At 34.2% G+C, this 21,679-nt stretch overlaps 1 protein-coding gene across 12 annotated transcripts; it reads left to right on the top strand.

Moving 5' to 3' along the window:
• Positions 1–384: 384 nt before the first annotated feature.
• Positions 385–21,337, top strand: LOC107048635 (serine-arginine protein 55). Of its 12 annotated transcripts, none has more exons than XM_029126820.1 (11): positions 385–595; positions 4,530–4,818; positions 5,238–5,308; positions 7,059–7,151; positions 8,733–8,756; positions 9,008–9,064; positions 9,707–9,776; positions 14,487–14,560; positions 15,939–16,127; positions 18,767–18,892; positions 20,289–21,337. In XM_029126820.1, exons 2-11 carry the CDS (start codon positions 4,531–4,533, stop codon positions 20,539–20,541), a joined length of 1,245 nt encoding a protein of 414 aa, XP_028982653.1. In that variant the 5' UTR covers positions 385–595; position 4,530; the 3' UTR covers positions 20,542–21,337. The 12 variants fall into 12 exon arrangements, with proteins under 12 accessions (XP_028982653.1, XP_015127389.2, XP_015127394.1 ...); XM_015271903.2 differs by having other exon boundaries at positions 15,939–16,117; positions 18,763–18,892; XM_015271908.1 differs by lacking the exon at positions 7,059–7,151 and adding an exon at positions 6,949–7,029 and having other exon boundaries at positions 4,530–4,653.
• Positions 21,338–21,679: the final 342 nt, after the last annotated feature.

Raw genomic sequence — 21,679 nt, forward strand, 5'->3', positions numbered from 1 at the left:
CAAAGACTCGAACCCATGCGCACACTCAAAAAACTCCAGCATTTCCCTCTTTTCCATAAAAAAAATCTTAAAACACCATAATAAAATTATTCCCCCATTTTCCATAATTTTCAGCCTCAAAACTTTAATTTCAAATATAAAGAAATAAATATCATGGCTTTACTAAAAAAAAAATTGACTGTAATCGATTAATTTCATCGAAAAAAAAAATTTTGTTGGCGAAAAAAAATGGTTGGGAAATTTTTTCTCGGCTTTTGTTGATGTTTCATTCAATTTATGTGCGAAATGTAGCGAATTGAGACCCTCAATTGACTCGGAAAAATCAAGGGACGGGTGGAGACGCGCCTGGTTGCGAGACTACGATTCTGGAGTTCGTGTCGTGACCTGAGTGGCCCCCGCATTGTTTCCGGCGGTTAGTCGAGCCCATACTCGCTCTCTCCCCGTTCGTGTTCGGTCACAGAACAGACGCCGACACAGTTACTACCACGCGATTATTCACATTTTCGTGATAAACAGTGTACAAAGTCAAACTGATCATCAATAGTTGATATTCATTCGTCACTCTTCACAGCATCAGCGAATTTGGAGGCATCAGGTAAGAGGAATTATCATAGCCAGAGAAAACTTAAAATGCGTATCATTTCGAGTGGAGAAAGAGGACGCGTAATCCGGCAGCTTGTGCTACATTCACGTACCGTAATTTCATCATTTTTTTTGGGATTCTAGTTTTGTCAATTCACTGCTTTGCACATGCTCGCAATAATTCTGTAGTACCCTCCGTTATTTCGCATAATTTATTTATTGTGGATATTTGTGGAGCCCTTGAGACAGTCTCATTATGTTTTTCGCTTGCATTTGCGCGTTATCACTTGATTAACGACTCCTCGTCACGAATTTTTATTTATTTTGATGATTTTTGAGTTTTTTTTGTAAGGAGATATTGATTTATTGCTCGGCGTGTCGGGGACGATACACCTGGTATCTCGGAGCTAATGTCAATAGAATTCTTTATCAACGAGGCATCGAGGCAAATGAGATAGCGTTGCGAAGACTCCGCCATGTTGGAATTGTTTATTATCGTTTGGTGATTCTCGAATTTTCGCTCTCGTTTTAAAGAGTGTGAATATAAGTTGAATTTTTGAAGATAAAATTTTTAATAAATTCTGAGCGAAAGGTAATAGGAAGAGAAAGAGTCTGGTTGAGTTTTTGGTCAATCGGCAGTCTTGTTTTATTGATAATAATTCATGTAGAAGCGCAAAAATATCGGAGTCTTATGAGGAAATGAACTTTTCGAGGTTAGGAAGAAGACAAATCTAAAAAAAAAAAAGATTAGAAAAAATAAATAAAAATTCTATGTTTAATATGAAAATTTATAATTTATGTTTCTGCGTGCTCGGAGTGGAGTGTTGTATTGAAACGCCCTAGTCAAACGAGAGACTATTATTCAAAAAAATAATTGAAAGAATTTGATGGGTCCATTTCTTACACGCAATTTAAAATTTATGGGAAAAATTACCATTGATGAGTAATTTTTTTTAGCTTTTTTAATTACATTATGCTACGTTCAAGTATAATACAAACGAGTTGAATTTTGCAGTTTAAAATTTGAAATAAATTCTAAATGAAAGTTAATAGGAATAGGAAGATTCTGGTTGAGTTTCTGGTCAATCGGCAGTCTTGTTTTATTGATAATAATTAATCTAGAAGCGCAAAAATAGCAGTCTTATGAGGTAATAAACTTTTCGAGGTTAGGAAGACGATTACAATCTAAACAAAAAAATGAGCAAAATAAATGAAAATTCTATGCCTAATATGAAGATTATCGTCAAACCTTTGCAATAAATAATTTAGGTTTCTGCGTGCTCGGAACGGAGTGGTATATTGAAACGCCCTAGTTAAACGAGAGACTGTTATTTTTAAAAATAATAGAAGAAAGAATTTGATGGGTTAATTTCTCACACGCATCAAAGTTAGAATTTATTTAAAAAATTGTCAATGATGAATAATTTTTTTTTTGCTTTCTGAATTTATTTTTCCTTGCTACACTCAATGACTCAACTGGAGTTTATTTATACTTTTTTAAAGTAGTGCAAACACGACTCGAATGGTAAAGATTCAATTTTGAAATAAATTCTACGAAACGAAATTTAATATGAATAGGAAAATTCTGGTTGGGTTTGCGATAGTAATTAATCTCGTAGTGCAAAAGTAACGCAGAGTCTTATCAGGAAATGAACTTTTCGAGGTTAGAACGAAGTTCAGAATCTAGAAAAAATAATGAGAAAAAATAAATAAAAATTCTACGTCCAATATGAAAATCATCGTCAGCGCCCAACATTAAACCGAAATGCCCGTGTCAATCGAGAGACTATTATTTAAAGAAATAATAGAAGAGAGCATTTGGTGGATCAATTTCTTACACTCACGAAAGTTACTATCCATGAGAAAAATTATCAATGATGAATAATTCAGTAGCGAAGTGGTAAAGCGGTTTAAGTCGACTCATCTCCCAGTTGAGTTTATGAGGAATATTTCCGAATCTAAGAGAGATAGCGAAATTTTTGTGATCACATTTATTGTAGCACTCAATCGGCTCTACAAAAAAGGTTATAACAACAATTTCGGTATCTCCCTTAGGTTCCGAGATATTCATTGAAAACTTACCAATAGTCAAAATTGACTTATACCATTTTACCACTTCGCTACTGAATTCTTTTGAGCATTTTGATTTTATTTTTCCTCGTTACACTCAACGACTCAACTGGAGTTCATTCATCTAATTTCAACTCAAAGTAAAAATAATCGGAGTTGTGATAATTATTGTAGTCATCGTAAACTGAAAACAGTCCCATGAATACAAGTAAAATTGTGGGGCAGACGTAGGGACGATTGTAATTTAGAGTTCAGACGATTAGATAATGGGAAATTCAGGTAAAAATCAATTACTAAAGGAAGGTTTCGAGCTTGTGACGATTAGTCAGCCCTTCAAGTAGCACAAAACCGTAGGATAATTTAGGGTCCTTAGTCTCCCGAAGCGAATAGATCGCCGTTATGAATCAAGGCCATTCTCTCGGACGCCCACAGGCACTGTAAATTGATCATTGTAAACAGTTTCGACGGCACACGTGCCGTTTTAATACCCGAGAAGGCGGAGAGTGCAAAGCACTCATTGTTTTGTCTTATGGTCATGGATGGAAAATGTTTATTTGCATTTGGCGTCAGCCGTGGACGTATTTTGATTTTTGAAGTTGATAAATGAACAGTTTCATTCGAAGTGCAATAAAAATTAACATTTTTAACGGAGCATTTGGAGCGTATTCAAAATATCTCGGTTAGGAGTGGTTTTAGGAGAAGAAGGCATCAGACATTTTTTGTAGCTGACGAAATTCTCTAGGAAAACGGTCTCTTAACATATTGTCGTAGAACCCCTCATTACCGGGATATTTTAATCAGAAAACTAATGAGTTTTGACGATCGAAATCAAATTTAAATTAGTTTTTTGTTAAAAAGTTTTAAATTGATAATCAATGAGGGATTTTTTTTATGGTGAAATTCCTTTGCAGCTCTTAATGTTCACCACAAAAATGTTCCTGGAATGAATGATCGATTTCATTGACAACTTCAATTTTCACTGGAAAAAGATTTCATTGACGGTATCTTCACAGGATTTTTTTGTAGCTCAAAACATTCCCTTAAAACGTATTTTGCTCTCAGAATTATCCACCAACGACATAATATCACAATATTTTATGAATGTCGAATGACTTTGTTAAACTTTAAATTCAGTTTTTCTAAAATATCTCAGAATCGACGAGGAATAACTGTAATTCCGCGGAGTACTTTCTCGAGGCCTCAATTTGCTTTGCAAAAAGTTTCGTCATCAAGAATAATTCATAGCTCACAATTAATTTCAAAGATATTTTGGAAGAATTAAAAATGAAATACAATCGATCAATTTGCATTCTCAACAAAACACCTTCATCGGGAATATCTCGATAATGAATAGTTTTACGACAAAATGCCAAAAAACTTTTTTTGTAGTTGAAAAAAATCCACACGAAAAAGATTCTACGACATTTTTTCATAAATTCTTTCATTACCAAGATAATTCCATCATAAAACTAATGAAACATTCGATGATTCAATCTCCAAATTCACGAGACAGCAAAATTTCCATCTCTTTTTCCTTTAAGGTTCATTTAAAGACAATTTAAAAAAACAGAAATAAGCAAAAAATTCCATCAGTGCACCGTCACAACACGTTTTTATTTTCATCTTATTTTTATTTCAAAAGGGCCTGTACCTGTTCGACTGAATGGTCATGCAAGTAACTCATTACTCAACTTGATAAATCTCTAATTATCTCCAACTAAACTCATTAACTCATGTATACATGTAATCAAAATCTAAAGTACCTAAATCTGAGAAGAAGCAACTGAAAAAAAAAATTACTCTAATACTTTATGGATGAATGAAAGGCAGGTGGACAGGCCTGTTATGTAAGGTGTTTTTTATATTTTCCTTTAAAGAATGAGCACCCGAGTATTCGTTGGTGGATTAACATACCGGGTGCGAGAGCGCGACCTCGAGAAGTTCTTCCGGAAATATGGTAGAATCAAGGAGGTCGCTATGAAGAACGGATTTGCCTTTGTGGTAAGTCTAATGTCGTTCAATTGCTTTTCTTTTTACAGTATGGTAGGGACAAGGGTCTATGTCGGTGGGCTTCCATACGGCACCAGGGAAAGAGACCTTGAGAGGTTTTTCAGAGGATACGGTCGTTTTCGTGATGTTCTCATCAAGAATGGCTATGGCTTTGTCGTGAGTATTGTTGTATAAAAAAAAAGAAAATGAAAAATCAAAATTCCCTGTTGGTAAGAACATTCAGAGACCCTGAACTAGACTTTTTTTTATTAGAATTTAAAAACAATAATAAATTTGGCGAAACGATAAAACATTGAATTGAAACGTTTGATTTCTTTCGACGGAGTTAACACATTAATGAGTGCGTTTAGGACGAAATGCCTTCAGACATTTTTTGTGGAGAATTTTCTCAGCTATAAAAAAGGTCTGATAACATTTTCTCGTAAAACCACTCATTTTTTAGATAATTCAGAAAATACGAATGCTATTTTTTACGTCTACGTTTTATCGTTTCGCTAATTGAGATGCATGAATGACGTTGCATGATTTATTTAAATTGCTGGTTATTACAATATTCTTTCTCGATTTGTTCACAGGAATTCGATGACTACAGGGACGCCGACGACGCGGTGTACGAGCTCAATGGGAAAGAACTTCTTGGCGAGAGGTATAATACGCTTCTGATTGCATTTATTTATTATTTTAGAAATTGCACTAATGATATATATATATGATTCAGAAATAATATGGCATGGCCTATGAATTTGCTTGATACTTGCCAGTCATACATATTTTTAAACATCCATATATATACTTTACCGCCATTTTGAAAACTACCATCAACTCCCCGAATGTAGACGTCCATGTGTAGGAATTTGAATTAACTTCTTTTTTATTTTTTGATTTGGATATTTCAAGCTCGATACTTCGTCACTTCTCCAATTGTTTGTTTTTTTTCTCTTCAATGTTTATTCGCACGGTTAGGAGATTGCGAGGATTATGGATAATTATCGAACGATTTTTGCTATTGGTGTGGTGAAGGTTGACTGGGATACGAATTGGGAAATTTTGCACGGTTTATTTTGGAAATATTTCGAGAACTGTTGGGTTTAGAGACAAATGTCGAGGATTTTTTTAGTTTATGGAATTTATATTAAAGAAATTTGCATTTAAACCTCTTTATTATTGAGATATTTGCGAATTAAAAGGGGAAATGGTTTCTGACTTATTGAAAAGTACAAATATCTGTGAAATTAATGGGTTTAGACAACGATTTCCAGATATATTTTAATTTTTCTCTGAACTTTTTGTTCTCGAGATGTTTACGGATTAGGAAGGCCATTGGTTTTAAATTTTTGGAAGGATACAAGAATTTTATGCATTTTATTTTGAACATATCTCTGCAATTAATGAGTTCAGAGAGAAATATCAATCGAACTTTTTGCAGTTTATAAAATTTTCTGTGAGAATATCCTGTGCTATTTTCCTCCCAATTTCTTCGTTCTCAAGATATTTTCACATTAAGAAAACAATAGCTTTTTGACTTGTTAGAAGAATAAAAAAATTGGAATTTTCTGTAAATATTTTGACATCCAATCGATTTCAAGTAAAATATTGACATTTTCTTAAATTTGATTAAACCCTCCACAAAAAGCGATCGTGCGAAATTTTCCTCAAAGTCTCGTCATTTTTATATAAAATTCTCAAACAATTGGTTTTCGACTGGTTGAAAAAATACAAAAATCCATTATTAGTTTACAACTTTTTGCAGTGTATGAAATTCTCTACAAAAAGATCCTCTGCTATTTTCCTCCAAACCTCTTCACTCTCGACATATTTTCGAATTTAAAAAAACGATAGATTTCTGACTTGTTAGAAGAATAAAAAAATAGGAATCGTCTGCAAATATTTTGAAATCCAATCGATTTCAAGCAAAAAGTTCAGACAATTTTTTTTGATCTCATAAAATTCTCAAAAAAAAGATCTTGCGATTTTCCCTCGTCTCGTCATTTTCGTATAATAAAACACTCCAACAAATCGCCTCAAATTCATCTTCAGTTGAAAATAAATAGATTCCCGACATAAAATAAGTTGGACAGGTGACGATAGTATCCGCCGTATAAACCAGAGATTGAAAACAGAAGGGGAATAAATACGGATGTTTCATTTGTTGTGATAAAAAAAAAACAATGAATTCTAATGACGAAATGGAGGCAGATGGATTTTAATGAGGATGGAAAAGAGAGAACAGAACTTGAGTAAGAATTAGTCGAGGACTTAGGCGGGGTTTTGTTGGGTGTGTTTCAGAGTGGCGGTGGAGATAGCACGGGGTGTTTCAGGGAGGCGAGGCGACCGTGGCTACGGACGCTCACGCTCCTGGAGAGACAAGTAAGCATATCCAATGTGTCTTGTTACAGAATTACTGTAGAGAGGGCCCGGGGGACACCTAGGGGTAGTGACCAGTGGCGCTATGGTGACTCCCGTGGTGGTCATGGGGACTCGAGGCGATCGTAAGACACGCTATCCTGTTTTTGATCTTTATTTAATTATTCACCATGGAGTATTGTTAATGTTATTATTTATCATATTGAGCAATCAATATCCCCTTATGTGTGGAGATTCGACGATGCACGAAATACGTGGATAAACTCTCGGCAAATAATTTTTTACGAAATGCTTATGGCTTGTGGAGCTTTTGAAATAGTATGGAGACAATTTTTTCGGTTTAATCAGATGAGTTTTTGATTAATACACTGATAACATTGAGAGCATGAATGCAATTGAACGATCAAATTGTTTATGAAATTTCTTAGTTATTGGGGTATTCGATGAAATTGAGTTTTTAATGATGAATTATTACTGATTTGTTAAGTTGCTGGGGGTTGCCACAATTTTTAATATTTAATGATGTTTATATTAACGAATTTGTTAATGGAAAACTATGCAGAAATTTCATATCAATTTTTCGGTTAAATTAGATGAGTTTTCGATGAATACACTGATGAAATTGGGAGTATAAATGCAACTCAAGATCAAATTATTCATGAAATTTTTTATTCATTGGGATATTTGATAAAATTGAATTTTTAATGCTGAATGATTTCTGATATTTCAACATATTGAGAATTTAGGGAAATAGTTACTGAAGTTTTCACAAATTTTAATATTTTCACTGCCATGTGAACCTGAAAATTGAAGTTCCATTCAATATTCAACATATTAACTGATTTGTTAATAACAAACTACAGAGAAATTTTATGTGAATTATTCGTTGTTAAAAATTTAAACGTTTTCCACTCAAAATTTAGAGGACAATTTTTTGATGGTGCATTTTAGTATCTCAAAGAGAACTAAATTCTGCTGAAGTCTGTAATGAGAATCGAAAGCTACAAAAATCTCCAGAAATTTAGATAATGTCTAAATTCTAACATATTTACGAAAAACTCATTTTGATAATGACTTGATTCCACTTCAACTAAATTTACCTTTAGGAAAATTGAAGGGCGATAACAAAATTTTTCTGACCTTTTTGTAGAGCAAATCAAGATATCCAAAGCGGTCAGAACACAAATTTTAATATCTCCATTAGATCCCCAGTTATCGAGAAAAAAATTGAGCCCAAGTCAGATCACTTCTCCGTTTCAATTTCTCCCTTCTATTTGAAAATATCTCCCAAAAGCCAATTTGCTAACAAAAATGCCTCATTTAATTTAAAAAATAGTCATAAAACAAAAGATCTTGCATCGTCGAACAGTTTGGAATGTTGGATATGATGAGCTCTCTACTCTTATCGATCTTGCAACGAATCAATCACTTTGGAAATCATTCAATTGATTATTCCAAGAGATCCTAGAACTCTGGAATTCCTTAGAATCTTAGATAATCCCGAGATAATTCAGTTATCAATCGATATCAATAATCACCTAGAATTGTCACGTAGAAAAGTCCATTGAATAGCCTTCAAAATTTTAACAAAAAAAATAGAAAAAAAAATTAGTAAATTGCTTTGCTCATCGCTTGTAACTCTCAATCACCAAAAAAAAGCGATGATACGATTAGCAACTAACAGATGTATGATGTGTTTGTTACAGCCGAGACGATACGCGGCACGACAGGTACGCTCAAATAGCTGCATAATTCTAGTAGAATCAAAATTAAAACATTTATCCTCTATATTGTCGATTGAATACAGGTGATTGATTGTGTGTGCCTGAGCAATGAGTGCAAATTAAGTAGTTATTTGCCGAAGGTTAATCATTCCTGATTGAATCCTCCCAATCCCATGAATAATTACTCTTTACATATTTTATCTAAATATACGAGGAATATCCGTTATTTCTGTTCACATTAAAATCCCTTTTTGCAGAGATAGTGTGAACAGAAACACGAGGACTGCATCTAGCTACAAGCAATCATTGCCCAGGTACATACCAATGACATTAAAACAGTTATGTTTCATTCGAAATAGAAATAATTATTTATTTACTCAAATAAGCGTCATGCATTTTTAAGGATATCCAAGTAAATTTTACAGTTCGGTACAGATCACAATAGATTCAACAATTTCAAATCATCAAATTTGTCAATTAAATTTGTCAATTAATCATAGATTTGTGGTAAAATTCGAAATATATAAATTTGTGTGAAATTGCATTTTTAAAATTATCTCATCAATATTTCTCCAAAAGTAAACTTTCAAATTTTCTTCCAAATTAAAAAAAATTTTCTAACGTTTCAGTATCGAAATTCAAATTCAGACCTGCCAAATTTAAATAATAAAATGTCTAATGGGCTCAAGTGACAGCCTCTGATGTTCGACTATAAAAGTAGAAAAGCATTTGACTGGAGAAAAAATAGCCAAAATACTTGGATATCCTTAAAGAAAAACGAAACAAAAAAAAACAAATTATGGAATTGATTTTTTTACTTTAAACTCTTTAATCGAGTCTTAATTTTTTTTTCTACACTTATGTCAATAATCAGGTCTGAATGGAACCTGCTATTTGACATGATGAATATTGCTGATTGAACGTTGATTTTAGCAGTTTTATTCTTTTTATTGTAGGTATGGACCACCAACTCGCACTGAGTATCGTCTAACAGTGGAGAATCTCTCTACTCGTGTCAGCTGGCAGGTAAGTCACTGAGACATTAATTCAATACTTTATTCTCCGTATTTATTATTTTCCTTTTTCTGGAACGTGTTTTCGTGACAAGTTAATTGCCGTTATTAAAGAGCGATGAACGATGCAAAGCCACGAGTGTAAGAGAAAATCGAGTCTTTTTGTGTTTTAAAATGAAATTTTACTTGAATTTTTTCCCTTTTCGATGAGAGAAATAATGAATTTACGCGATGATGAACGATGTACATTTTGATCAAGTAAGTCTGTGGAAATTGAGACGAAGGTGAATCCTTGATTCATGAGAGGAAACAGAGAGGGAGAGAGAGAAAATTCAGGGAGAAAAATAATGGATTTGATGCGATTGGATACATCATGATGGATGAGACTGTCTTGAAGATTCTGGGCGAACTGATCTGTTCTCTGACGGATGGGGCGTGAGAATTATCACCCAATAGAGACCCTGAATATGCTTGGAGACGTGGTGGACACGAGTGGAACTGGGTGGAATGACATGTGGGAAATACCAGGGCGCAGAGAGCCAGAGGAGTCCAAAGGGCCAAGATTATCCAGCGATTAAACCGAATGAGAAATTGAAATGTCTCGAAAGAATCAAAATAATGGTGACAACCAAGTCTTACTTGATCAATTTACATTGCGTTTATTCTAGACGATTAAACTCTCGATTAAAAATCTATTATTTCAGTTATTTTCTTGCAGAGTCGCTCTAGTTTTATTGAGTCAATCTTTTCTTTTATTTGGTATTTTCCCTGGGGCGGTTTCAGGGGAATAAGGTGCAATTGAATTCATAATAAATTTCACCAATGGTGACATCCTATTGACATTATTGAAAGAAATAATTTTTTTACTGGAAAAAAAATGCACAAAATGTATTTCCTAAAAGTTTCTGTGACCTCTTTCTTTATTTGGTAATTATCTCAGAATTGAGTGATTTTAGAAGGAAATGTGAGAAAATCTTTTTTGTAGAATATAAAATTATCTGCAAAAAAGGTCTCCTGGCATTTTTTCGCAGAAGATTTCATTATTGAGATAATTAACAAAGAAGGTGAAACAAACTGATGAGCTTTAAAAAAATTATTACATCTCAATGAAATTTCAATAAAAAATTCAATTGCCTCCCCTCAAATCTCTCCAAACCCCCCAAAAAATCATGATTTCTGTTCTCAATATTCCTTTAACGCTAACGGTCAGCAGTTATTGATTGAAAAAAAAACCCAAATCAATAACCCCCGCAATTGCAAAAGCCAGAGTAAACAAAAAAGAATTAAACCAAAAAAAATTGATGTTCTTTCCGAAGAGCCATTGACCTCTTCGCCGTGGAGGGGGGCCCAAACCGGTAGGGCCAATAGACTGATGTGCGCAATGCTAATGAGACGATGAGACGATGCACACATGAGAGATGGAACGGATGTTGGTGGCAACAGTCCCCCCACTGGTTATCTCTGTTGTGGGCTTTGCAACCGAGGCACTGGGAAGCGATTATAAAGAAAAAAAGTCGAAAAGCAAAAAAAAAACAAAATGTTAGAACACACGAAACGATAAAAAAAATTGTTAATGCGTGAGGGCCAAATTGTATTAGGAGGCACCAGGTACACCATAAGCCGGACGGACCCTGTCGACCCACAACCTATTCAACCCATTTTCTATCGAACGCTTTTCAACCGGGTGGAGTTTATTAACACCTCGAATGAGTCGACGAGCTTCAGTCCAAATGGCCTGAATCACTGAAGAACTCCAACAGTCTCAACGATCCCAAAATCTCCCACTTTTTTTTTATTCTTTTCAATACTTCCTCGACAATTCCATCATCATCAGCATCATGTTCACCAAGTAATCATCAATTTCATGATAAATCCATTTTTTTAATGTAAAAAAAAAGTCAATGAATGATCGAATCAATCAGTCAATCATAAGACCATTACATCCACGACTACTGTCAACGACTGGTTACTGCTATTGGGCGTCAATAAAGTGTTCAGGCAGCGGGCCACCATTGAGGGGTAACACACGGGGCCTATTGTCAATACCACACGCGAGACGCCACACTGATCCGTACGACCCGACCAAGCGCCGTGTGTCTGGCCTCTCTCCCACTGTTCCGTAAGCAAGGTGGTGCCTGGGCCCAAGGTAAATGCGTACACCTTAACCGAGTGTTCTCTTTAGTTATAGGATAATGTATTATTCATATTATAATTTATGATTAATTGATGCATTTATACCTTATCATCAGTAACTGTGCACAGAGGAGTTTATTGTTTCATGGTATCAACTATTGGGATGGAGCATTGTGGAGGAGTTTATTGTTAGGTGTAAGATTTTTCAATCTATTCAGTTGGTGATTATTATTGTGGAGGGAGGTTTGTTATTATTGTAAGAGTAATGGGTGTAATTGTGCTCATTGACTGTGCTCGAAATTAGGGATCGTGTGGGAGGGGTGGGAGGAGATACAAGGGGGCTGGATGGTGGAAATTTTGGTGAGGGGAAGGAGACTGCGATAAATGTGGAGATATTTCATTTATTTATTGTTTTAAATTTACTTTGAGTCTTGGAGGTGTTTGTGGAACGATTTGAATAGCATTTCTAGGGTTTTTTTTTTCTATTGTGTCAATATCTTGAAAATTGATGGGTTTAAAGCGAAAGCTCAGAAGTACCCCTGATTTTTTCAGCAGAGTTCATCGATTTCTGAGATATTCACATGAATTAATTTTTTTTATTTCGTAAATATATCTGATATAAGTAGATGAGGAGAAAATGTTGAGGGATCGTTTTCTAGTTTATGAAATTTCCCACAAAAAAAAGCTGTGATAATTTTTTTTTTCAAGCTTTGAAAATACTTGTGAAACAGTTTAAATAGTATTTTTGGCAAAATTAATGGTTTAAAGAAAAATTTCCGAATTCCTTTTTTTCAGTAAGACATCATTTTATATTTAAAAAAAAATCATATTTTTGGAACATTCATTTTCGAGGTATTTACAAAATTGATAAAAAAATCTCGTCGAATTCCCACATTGCTCACTTCATGAATTGTTAATTTGTTAATACCTCGGAAACTAGTAGATTCAGAGAAAAATATTAGATCTCTTCGTTGCTTATGAAATTTCGTACAAAAAATTATTGATGACAATTCACTCTCAACCTACTAGTCACGTAGATAATTTCAGAATAATCTGGATATTTTTCAGAGCCAGCTTATCCATCAATTGATTACCAATTTCTTGGATGAGTTATTCTGCAAATATCTCTGAAATAAGTATTTCGAAAAAATGTATATTGACACCATCAATTTTACAATACATGTCAATATTGTCTACGAAAAACAAAATTTTCCCAATTTTTTTTTTGTAGTTTTCAATTAGGTCGAACAAAAAATATTTGAATGAGTTATTTCGCAAATATATCTGACATTAGTAAATCGAAAAAACAGTAATTTATCCTTGTTTCTAATCCTCTTGATTTAAAAAATATTAACACCTTTCAATTTTACAATACATGTCAAAATTAACAGCGAAAAGCGAGATTTCCCCAAAGATATTTTTTTCTAACTCTCAATCAACTCCAAAAAAATATCTTCCAAAAAATTTCGTTTTTATCCAAAATTATTCATGAGAAACCCGCCGAGAAGTTGATTGATCTTGAACCCTTGGATCTCCTCAACTCAACGCGTATTCATCAGCTTTTCTTCATGCAAGAGAATCATTAAATGTATTGTACACCACCACAAGGTACTTCATCCCTCACCCATCGATTTGTCTTCATCCCAAAGACGAAGAGAAATGGAGATTGAGAAAAAATCCATCTGAATATTCCACCGTCAAGAGAAGAAGAAGAAGACGAAGACGAAGAAAAAAGACACTCGAAATTGAATGAATCAGCACGCCCCCTCCTCCGATACTCAACTGGTTCTGGAATTAAAGCCGTACCTGGTTCCCACAAATTCACATGACGATACAATGAGACATTTAATCATCGCCGTTGACCGATGAGGATTTCGTACTCGGAGAAACTCGAAAGACGAACGAATGAATTCAGGAAGAATGAGATTAAATCTAAAGCCTTGAGAGAATATTCACCCCAATACGATAAATCCCCTGATCCAATGTGACTTCATTAAGTGTTTGGACAATTTCTGGCTCAGGATCAACCCGAATGGCCCCTCGAGCACAAAACCACAGCCACAAACACCGAAAAATTGAGAACACCGAGAAATCACGTCGCATGCCTTGGAGAAGATCTTTTGATTATTAATTGTAATTTTTTTCAACTAATCTCTTTATTTTCAGATTTAATGAGCATTAGGATTCGTTTTCAATCAAGAAGATACATTTTATGAGGATAAAGATTCTAAGAGATGATGTTTAAGAGTTATTTTACTTTTTATCAATGGGGTGGAGGAGTAAATGATCAAGTATTGTTCGATTGCATTGGAAGAAAAGTTGAATTGTATGGAGATACTAAATTCGAGCACATCGTCAGATTTGAAAATTTTTACTGATTTTATTGATGAAAATCACTTTTTCTGAATTTCAGTAGAGCAGGTTCTTATAACAGTATAGGGTGATGTAATAGTGCACAGCGTTCATTCTAATTCCCCCTGTATTTAAGATGACAGTAATTAATAGGTTTTTTGATAGATGAGGATAATTTAGAAAGTACTGGTGACTTGTTGGGGAGTTTGTGAATTAATACCCGTGTTTTGCGTCTCAGGATTTGAAGGATTACATGAGACAAGCTGGAGAGGTTACTTATGCTGATGCTCATAAACAACGCAGGAATGAAGGGTAAGGACTCATTTTTATTGATGAAAGGAATTTTAGAAACGAGTTTTAGAAGTTTAGAAAATTAGTGAGTTTGTTTCGAGTTGATGATTAAACGGAAAAAAAATGAGAATGAGGTTATTGGTGAAGTCGTGTTGCTCTTTATGGTGAAGATTTGTTGTGGTCATGGATTTATTAACTAATGAGTCAATTTTGAAGAAAAAAATTGAAGAGGAATGAAGAAATTTTATACATTTTACCCATTTTTAACATGAATATTCATATTCATAATTTATCATGAATTTGACGTCATTGAAGTCACATTTTGCATGAAATTATTTGTTAAATATTCGTTGTTTATAAATAAATAATTGAAATTGATTGAACTTTCGGAAACAATTTTTTTAGGCATGCAATCAATTTCTGGAAAAATTATAGATATAAAAAAATTGTTTACAATTCCGAACAAATGATTTTTATGGGGGAAAATTGGTGAAGCTGAAACTAACAGAATATTCGTCAGCAGAAAATTCAATTTAGGGGATATTTAAGTGCAGAGAGTCAAATAATCATATGTACAAATCTTTTTTAAGTGCGAAAGAGTTTGCACATTACTTTAAAAAATTTGTACACCCCTAGATTCGTTTAAGACAAATCTTCTGCTGTCGAATCTCTCGCTAGTTTCACCTTCATGGAAAATTTATTGTTTATAAATATTTATAAACAAATTATAAATATAATATTTACAGAAAAAGCTCGTAACTTTCAAAAATTGCATTTATTTAATTATGTCATCAATCTTCTTCCAAAAGGAAATGTTCCAATTTTTTATTTAGATGTTTAAAAATATTTTCTAACAGTTCAGTATCGAGATTCAAATTGAGACCTGCAAAGTTTAAATAATAAAATCATTGTAAAATGTCCGCTACCTTGGGGCCAATGGGCCTCAAATTAAAACTCTGATGTTTGACTACAAAAGTAATGTCAATGCATTTCACTGGAGAAAAAATGGCCAAAGTACTTGGATCTCCTTAAGAACATAATTATAAAGAGAATTAATGGATTAATTTATACTCTCGTCAAAGTTAGAATTCATATAAAAAGTCATCAACGATTAATAATTGTTTTTTCGGGCATTTTAAGTTCACTTGGCCTGGCTATTCTCAAAGACTTACGTCAAGTTTGGATATAGTAATTAAAAAAAAATTGAAGTATGAATTTGATGGATTAATTCATCACATTCATCAAACTCAGAATTCCCACAAAAAATTATGCATGATGAGTAATTATTTTTTCGGGAATTTCAAATTTATTTTACCCCATTAGACTCAACGACTCAATTCGAGTCTATTTATACCACTTTAACAAACTAACCCTTAATTTTCGGATTTTTCTATTCCAGAGTTGTCGAATTTGCGACATACTCCGACTTGAAAAATGCCATCGACAAGCTCGATGACACTGAGTTGAACGGCAGAAGGATTCGCCTGGTTGAGGACAAGAGGAGAGGTCGTCGTTCCCGCTCATCGAGCTCGAGATCCCGTTCTCGATCACGGTCACACTCTCGACGTCGCTCTCGCTCTCGCTCCAGGTAAATTGAACCCCCTCGTCAAATAAAAACTTTCCACGCTCTAGATAACGCCACGTCGAAAGTCTAAGTGCTTTCACAATTGATCATCACGCAATTATGAATTTTATTGATTCATATTTCTGAATAAAACATCGGGAAAGTTGTGTCTCCGTTGAAAGACATGATTTTCATCATTAGAAATTTAAGAACATTTAACAACAAAGCAACAACGCGAGAAATCACTCACTCTGCATGAATTTCTCTTCTCAATCCTGCCATTTCCTTGAAACCAATTTCATCAGCTAGAACCTCATCCTCGGTCTGCATTCGAGTATAGAGCGTAAAGAATCGTTAAGGTATATCCCAAGAGAATCGGACCCAAAAGTTAGTCCCTATGGATTTTTGGAAAAAATTCGAAATAACTTAATTTATTGCATTCTCATAAATTATGGCATTTTTTTGAATGAGAGAAATTATTTCGACCGCTATATTCATATTCTGTATTACGAGATCTATGCGCGCGCTGATCTATTCAGTTGTTGAAATGAAGAAATGGAATTCATTAAATTTCATTTTCTCATGAATACCTTATAAATATTGATAATGAATCAGAGAGAATTCGACTAATGATTGAAGTGAATAGCGAAGTAGAGTAAAAGAATCTATAAAGAATTTTTCATTTTCAATTAATTATCTTTAATTTTTTAAAATAATCGGTCTCCATAAAAGGACAGAATTTATTAATTTCACCGATAATATATATACATGTGAAATATATATTATATATATATATATGACGTGAAAAAAAAATTTACCACTGAAGAATTTAAAAATGCCGCGTGTTTTTTTTTGTGAATAACTTCGTGTCACATATTGACTAATCAGAATTAAGGATTAGCGGTCAGACAGTTTTGAGATATTTCGATACAAAACAACTTCACGTTTCTTTCATCTTTAGTAAAATAGGAATAGGATCCCTAGGCTATACATCTCAATCATCAATCCCGAAATCCGCTGGATTGGGTGATTCTTTTAATAATGGAAACAATAATAATTTTTTAAATCAAATAAGAAATGATTGCACGAAATTTACATTTTCTAGAGTTGAATATCGTAGAAACTGTAATAAAAAATTGAAAAAAGAACACCGAATACGGAATTTATCAATCGATTACGGATTAGTTTTTTCAAGAACACCTTAAGAACCGTTTTCTCATAAGATAGAAAAATCGAGTTAGGGGGGACCGATAACTGCCGGTTGTACAATGCCTCGCGCGTTAAAAGCCCGAATTTCATTATTTATTATCTTCTAAACTGTGCAGTACAGCTAGTTAGATTTTTGTTAATAGCTGGGAACTATTATAAATATTATGTATGAAAAATAGGGAGACAATCTCAAGAAAAACGTGTTTTCTAGGAATATACCTTAACCCTCTAAGGTGAGAAGCGTAGTAAAGCGCAGTAGGACGCTCGAGTGGGGACGCTGGTATTCCGCTTTTGCGGCCATAGAGTGGGAATATCGAAATTCACTTTATGGGGAGACGGAACCCCTTTGTCTACATCAAATCTTAGAATTGTGTTTTCTCCTACAATTATTAATTTCTATCTATGAAATCACTTTATCGACTCGATTATCGCATTGTTGAGTCAATGAAGTAGTTTGATGAATAAAAAATAATAATTGCAGGAGAAAACACAATTCTGAAGATTCATATAAACGCAGGGGTTCCGTTTCCCCTCATAGGGCTAAGGCCCGGGTGGATTATCTTTCAAACGTTATCTTGATTGGTTTTCCATCTTCGTAATGTAAAATGTATCACAATTTCCATTGGATTTTACATCCCGCTGGAGTCCCTAAAAATTACGATTGTACAATGTAAAAGAGTAGAAAAAAAAACTGAACATTTTCAAAGAGCGTTTTTAATAAAGATTAAGAAATAAGTCCGATAGACGAGAAATAGTGGATGGATAATTCATCATGGTAACTAAATATCTGACAGCCATTAGATACATCAAATTATAAATTGCAATTTCCTCCCTATTGGGTTTATTTCCCAGCATTATTCAAAAATGCTCTTTGAAAATGTTCAGCTTTTTGTCAACGTTTTTTTGATTGTACAATCATAATTTTTGGAGACACCAGGGCTATGTGAAACTGACTAGCAATTGGAGATCATTTGATCATCATTATCAAAATAAAAAAAACAACCAAGATCACGTTCGAAAGATAATCCACCCGGGCCTTAAATCAATAATTCAGCAGCAAAGTGGTCAAACGGTTCAAGTCAATTTAGTCGTTAGTTGAGTTTTCCAGAAATATTTCCGAATTTAAGGGAGATAGCGAAATGTTCATAATGACCTTTTTTGTAGAGCGAATTGAGTGCTACTAAAAAGGTTATGAGATAAATTTTGCTATCTCCCTTAGATTTCGAGATATTCATTAAAAACTGGCCAATAGCTAAAATCAACTTAAACCGTTTGACCACTTCGCTACGGAATTATTCGAGGGTTAAAATCAAAAGACATTAGAATTCATAAAGAGGGATAGACATCAATTAATTAGACATTGGGAATTTTTTTTCTCTCGTATATACTTGGAGTTAGTTGTCAATTCAAGGAAGGGAAAATTCATGAAAGAAAATTTGTTATTTTTGCACCAGGAGCCGCCGCAGCTCACGTAGCCGTAGCCGTCGCAGCAGCCGCTCCAAGTCGAGGGCACACTCGAAATCCAAATCTAAATCCAAATCCAAGTCTCCTGAGCGCAGTCGCTCTCGTTCCAAGTCCAAGTGAGTACCTCATCCCGCTTTTAACTTTTCAATGAGCATTCTTCTCTGAACGCGTTTGAAATTTTGAGTGAAATCCAACGCTTGAGGGATTTCAAATCGACAGGGAGATGATATCGTGCGTTGCTTTGAACATTGTCTTGGGTTGTAGGACAACAGACCTTTTCATTCCGGGCATCTGGGCAAATACTTAGTCCCGTTATCGATTTGAAAAATATCAGGAAAAGTAATTAAATATTCTGATGAATATTGACGTTTGAGATGATGTCAGTAGCGAAGTGGTAAAACGGTACAAGTTAATTTTGACTATTGGCCAGTTTTCAATGAATATCTCGGAATCTTAGGGAGATAGCGAAATTTTTGTTATAACCTTTTTTGTAGAGCCGATTGAGAGCTACAACAAATGTAATTATGAAAATTTCCCTATTTCCCTTAGGTTCGGAAATATTCCTCAAAAACTCAAGTGGGAGATAAGTCGAGTTAAACTGTTTTACCACTTCGCTACTGATATACATTTCATCTTTGAAAAATGATGATTTATCCGTTCTAAAAGAACAATGAAACATGAGGCGTATGATTCGAATTTTAGGGAGCATCATGAGAAAGGTATGGGTTGGATCGTGGAACTGAGAGAGAGAGAATACACTCGACAGGTTTACCAACTCGAGACGCATTTTAATAGGGGAGAGTGGGGCAAAATGAAACAGTCAAAAAAATGAATTTGACGCAATTCAAGCGAAAAAATTTTTTATTCAATATTTGTTTAATCAACTTTTTTTTATTTTTGGGGGTACTGATGAGAGTAATAATTTTCCATTCAGTGGAATGGAAAATTATTGAAAAGTTTTGCCGGGCGAAGATTTTGTCAATGGATTAATTGAAAAGAAAATGAAACAGCAAAAGCCAAAATCCAGAGCAAGGCCCAGGGGGAGACCCAGAAGGGGAAAAAGGAAAATGTGATGCTGAATTTTAATCGAATAATCCATTGACAAAATCTTCGCCCATCAAAACTTCCCAAAAATTTTCCATTCCACTGAATGGAAAATTATTATTCTCATCAGTACTCCCAAGAATAAAAAAAAATACAAGTTGACAAAAAAAATGATAATTTTGTTTTTTTGCTTGAATTGCGTCAAACAGTAATTTTTTTGACTGTTTCATTTCCCCCCATTCTCCCCTATTATTTCAATAATTAGAAAGACATCCAATAAAAATAATTTGACAGCCGTAGGTGATGAGAAAAACAATTAATCTGGTCTGAGGGGGGTTCTACCCCTCGGTGATCTACACACGAAACACCTTAATTCGTCGAGTGAAAATGAGTGAAAAATGATAAATACCAAAAAATATCACAAATGTCATATAAAGCACTAACCACCTCTCACCCATCAACTTTCAGGTCCCGAGATCACTCTAAGTCAAAATCCAAATCGCGATCTCGCTCAAGATCCAAGGCTGAGCGCTCCAAGTCCAGATCCCCGTCCAAATCAAAGGCAAAGTCCCCATCGAAGGAGCGCTCGAGCCGCGAGCGTTCAAGGGGTGAGCGTTCACGATCCCGTTCAGGCAGTAAACACAGCAAAAGCCACAGTCGCTCCCGATCGCCAATGAACGGCGACAAATCGCCCCAGAGCATCAGCGCCAAGGCCGACTAAGCATCATCAACTAACTCGTCATAATAATCAGCAAGAAAGTGAATTAATTTGAAAGAAGAAAAAAAACGAAAGTGAAAGAAAAAGTAATCGATTCAATTCACCGAAGGACGCCTACAACGCATTTCGCCGCGAAATCGTCAATCTTTTATATTAAAAAAAAACAGTCTGAAGGCTCCGGATATCTCATCCCCTCCCCCCAATCAATTTTACTTTCGTTTATGAATTCAATTAATTTTATTCTTCAATTCGAAAATGAAAAATTTGCACATTCTCTTGAATCATCACTTTTGAAATGTATTTTTGTCAATTGAGACGATAAGTTCAATAATACGAATTGATTTTCGAATTTTATAGGTGATAAGTCGTGTTTAATTGATTAATAATTGACTCTATTCAACCAATGGTCTTTGGTTTTTTTTGTTCCGACGCCAGAAAATTGTAATAAATGTGACAAGAGAACGAAAAATGATGAATAATTACACATTCGCACGCATTTAGAAGTAAATTATAAAATTCCTCTCATGAAAAATGGATAATCATTGAACTGTACATTTGTGACAGACTAAGAAAATTCGATTCAATGATCTGTTCGATGTAATAACTTGATAATAATCTTTTGGGAGACAGCAAAATGAGGCTTTCTGCCTTTACCATGGCTTTTTGTATATAATCCTCTCCCCCCCCCTCCCTGAGTACATTATGAATAAGATGATGAAAATTAATGATAATGTGATGTGTATTAAAATCTAGGTAAGTCTTATTATGATCAATAAAGACATCCCACAGTCGTGAAAAATTTTGGTTTTTTATTACGAAATGTTTTTTTCACTCCATAGTTGAAAAATTATTCATCACCCTTCTTGATTAACTATTGAACTACATAATTTTGGACAAATGACTTTATTCAGTCATGTCTGCTGAATTGAAGTCGTTCAGGCAATTTTGTTGATCTTCAGAAGTTTGTTCACTACTTTTCTCTATTTGAAAATTTTATGAACGCATTTACAGTGTTGATTCAGTTATTTCTCAGGGATTTGTTGATAATTTTCATCATTGAGACAATATTTGTTTATTTAGTTGAAGTTTATCCAAAACTGCAAATAGTCAAAATAATGTTGATTCCTCTTTCATTTATGAA

Source organism: Diachasma alloeum, unplaced genomic scaffold, assembly GCF_001412515.2.
Source record: "Diachasma alloeum isolate Michigan unplaced genomic scaffold, Dall2.0 Dall_scaffold_00195, whole genome shotgun sequence".
NCBI lineage: Eukaryota > Metazoa > Arthropoda > Insecta > Hymenoptera > Braconidae > Diachasma > Diachasma alloeum.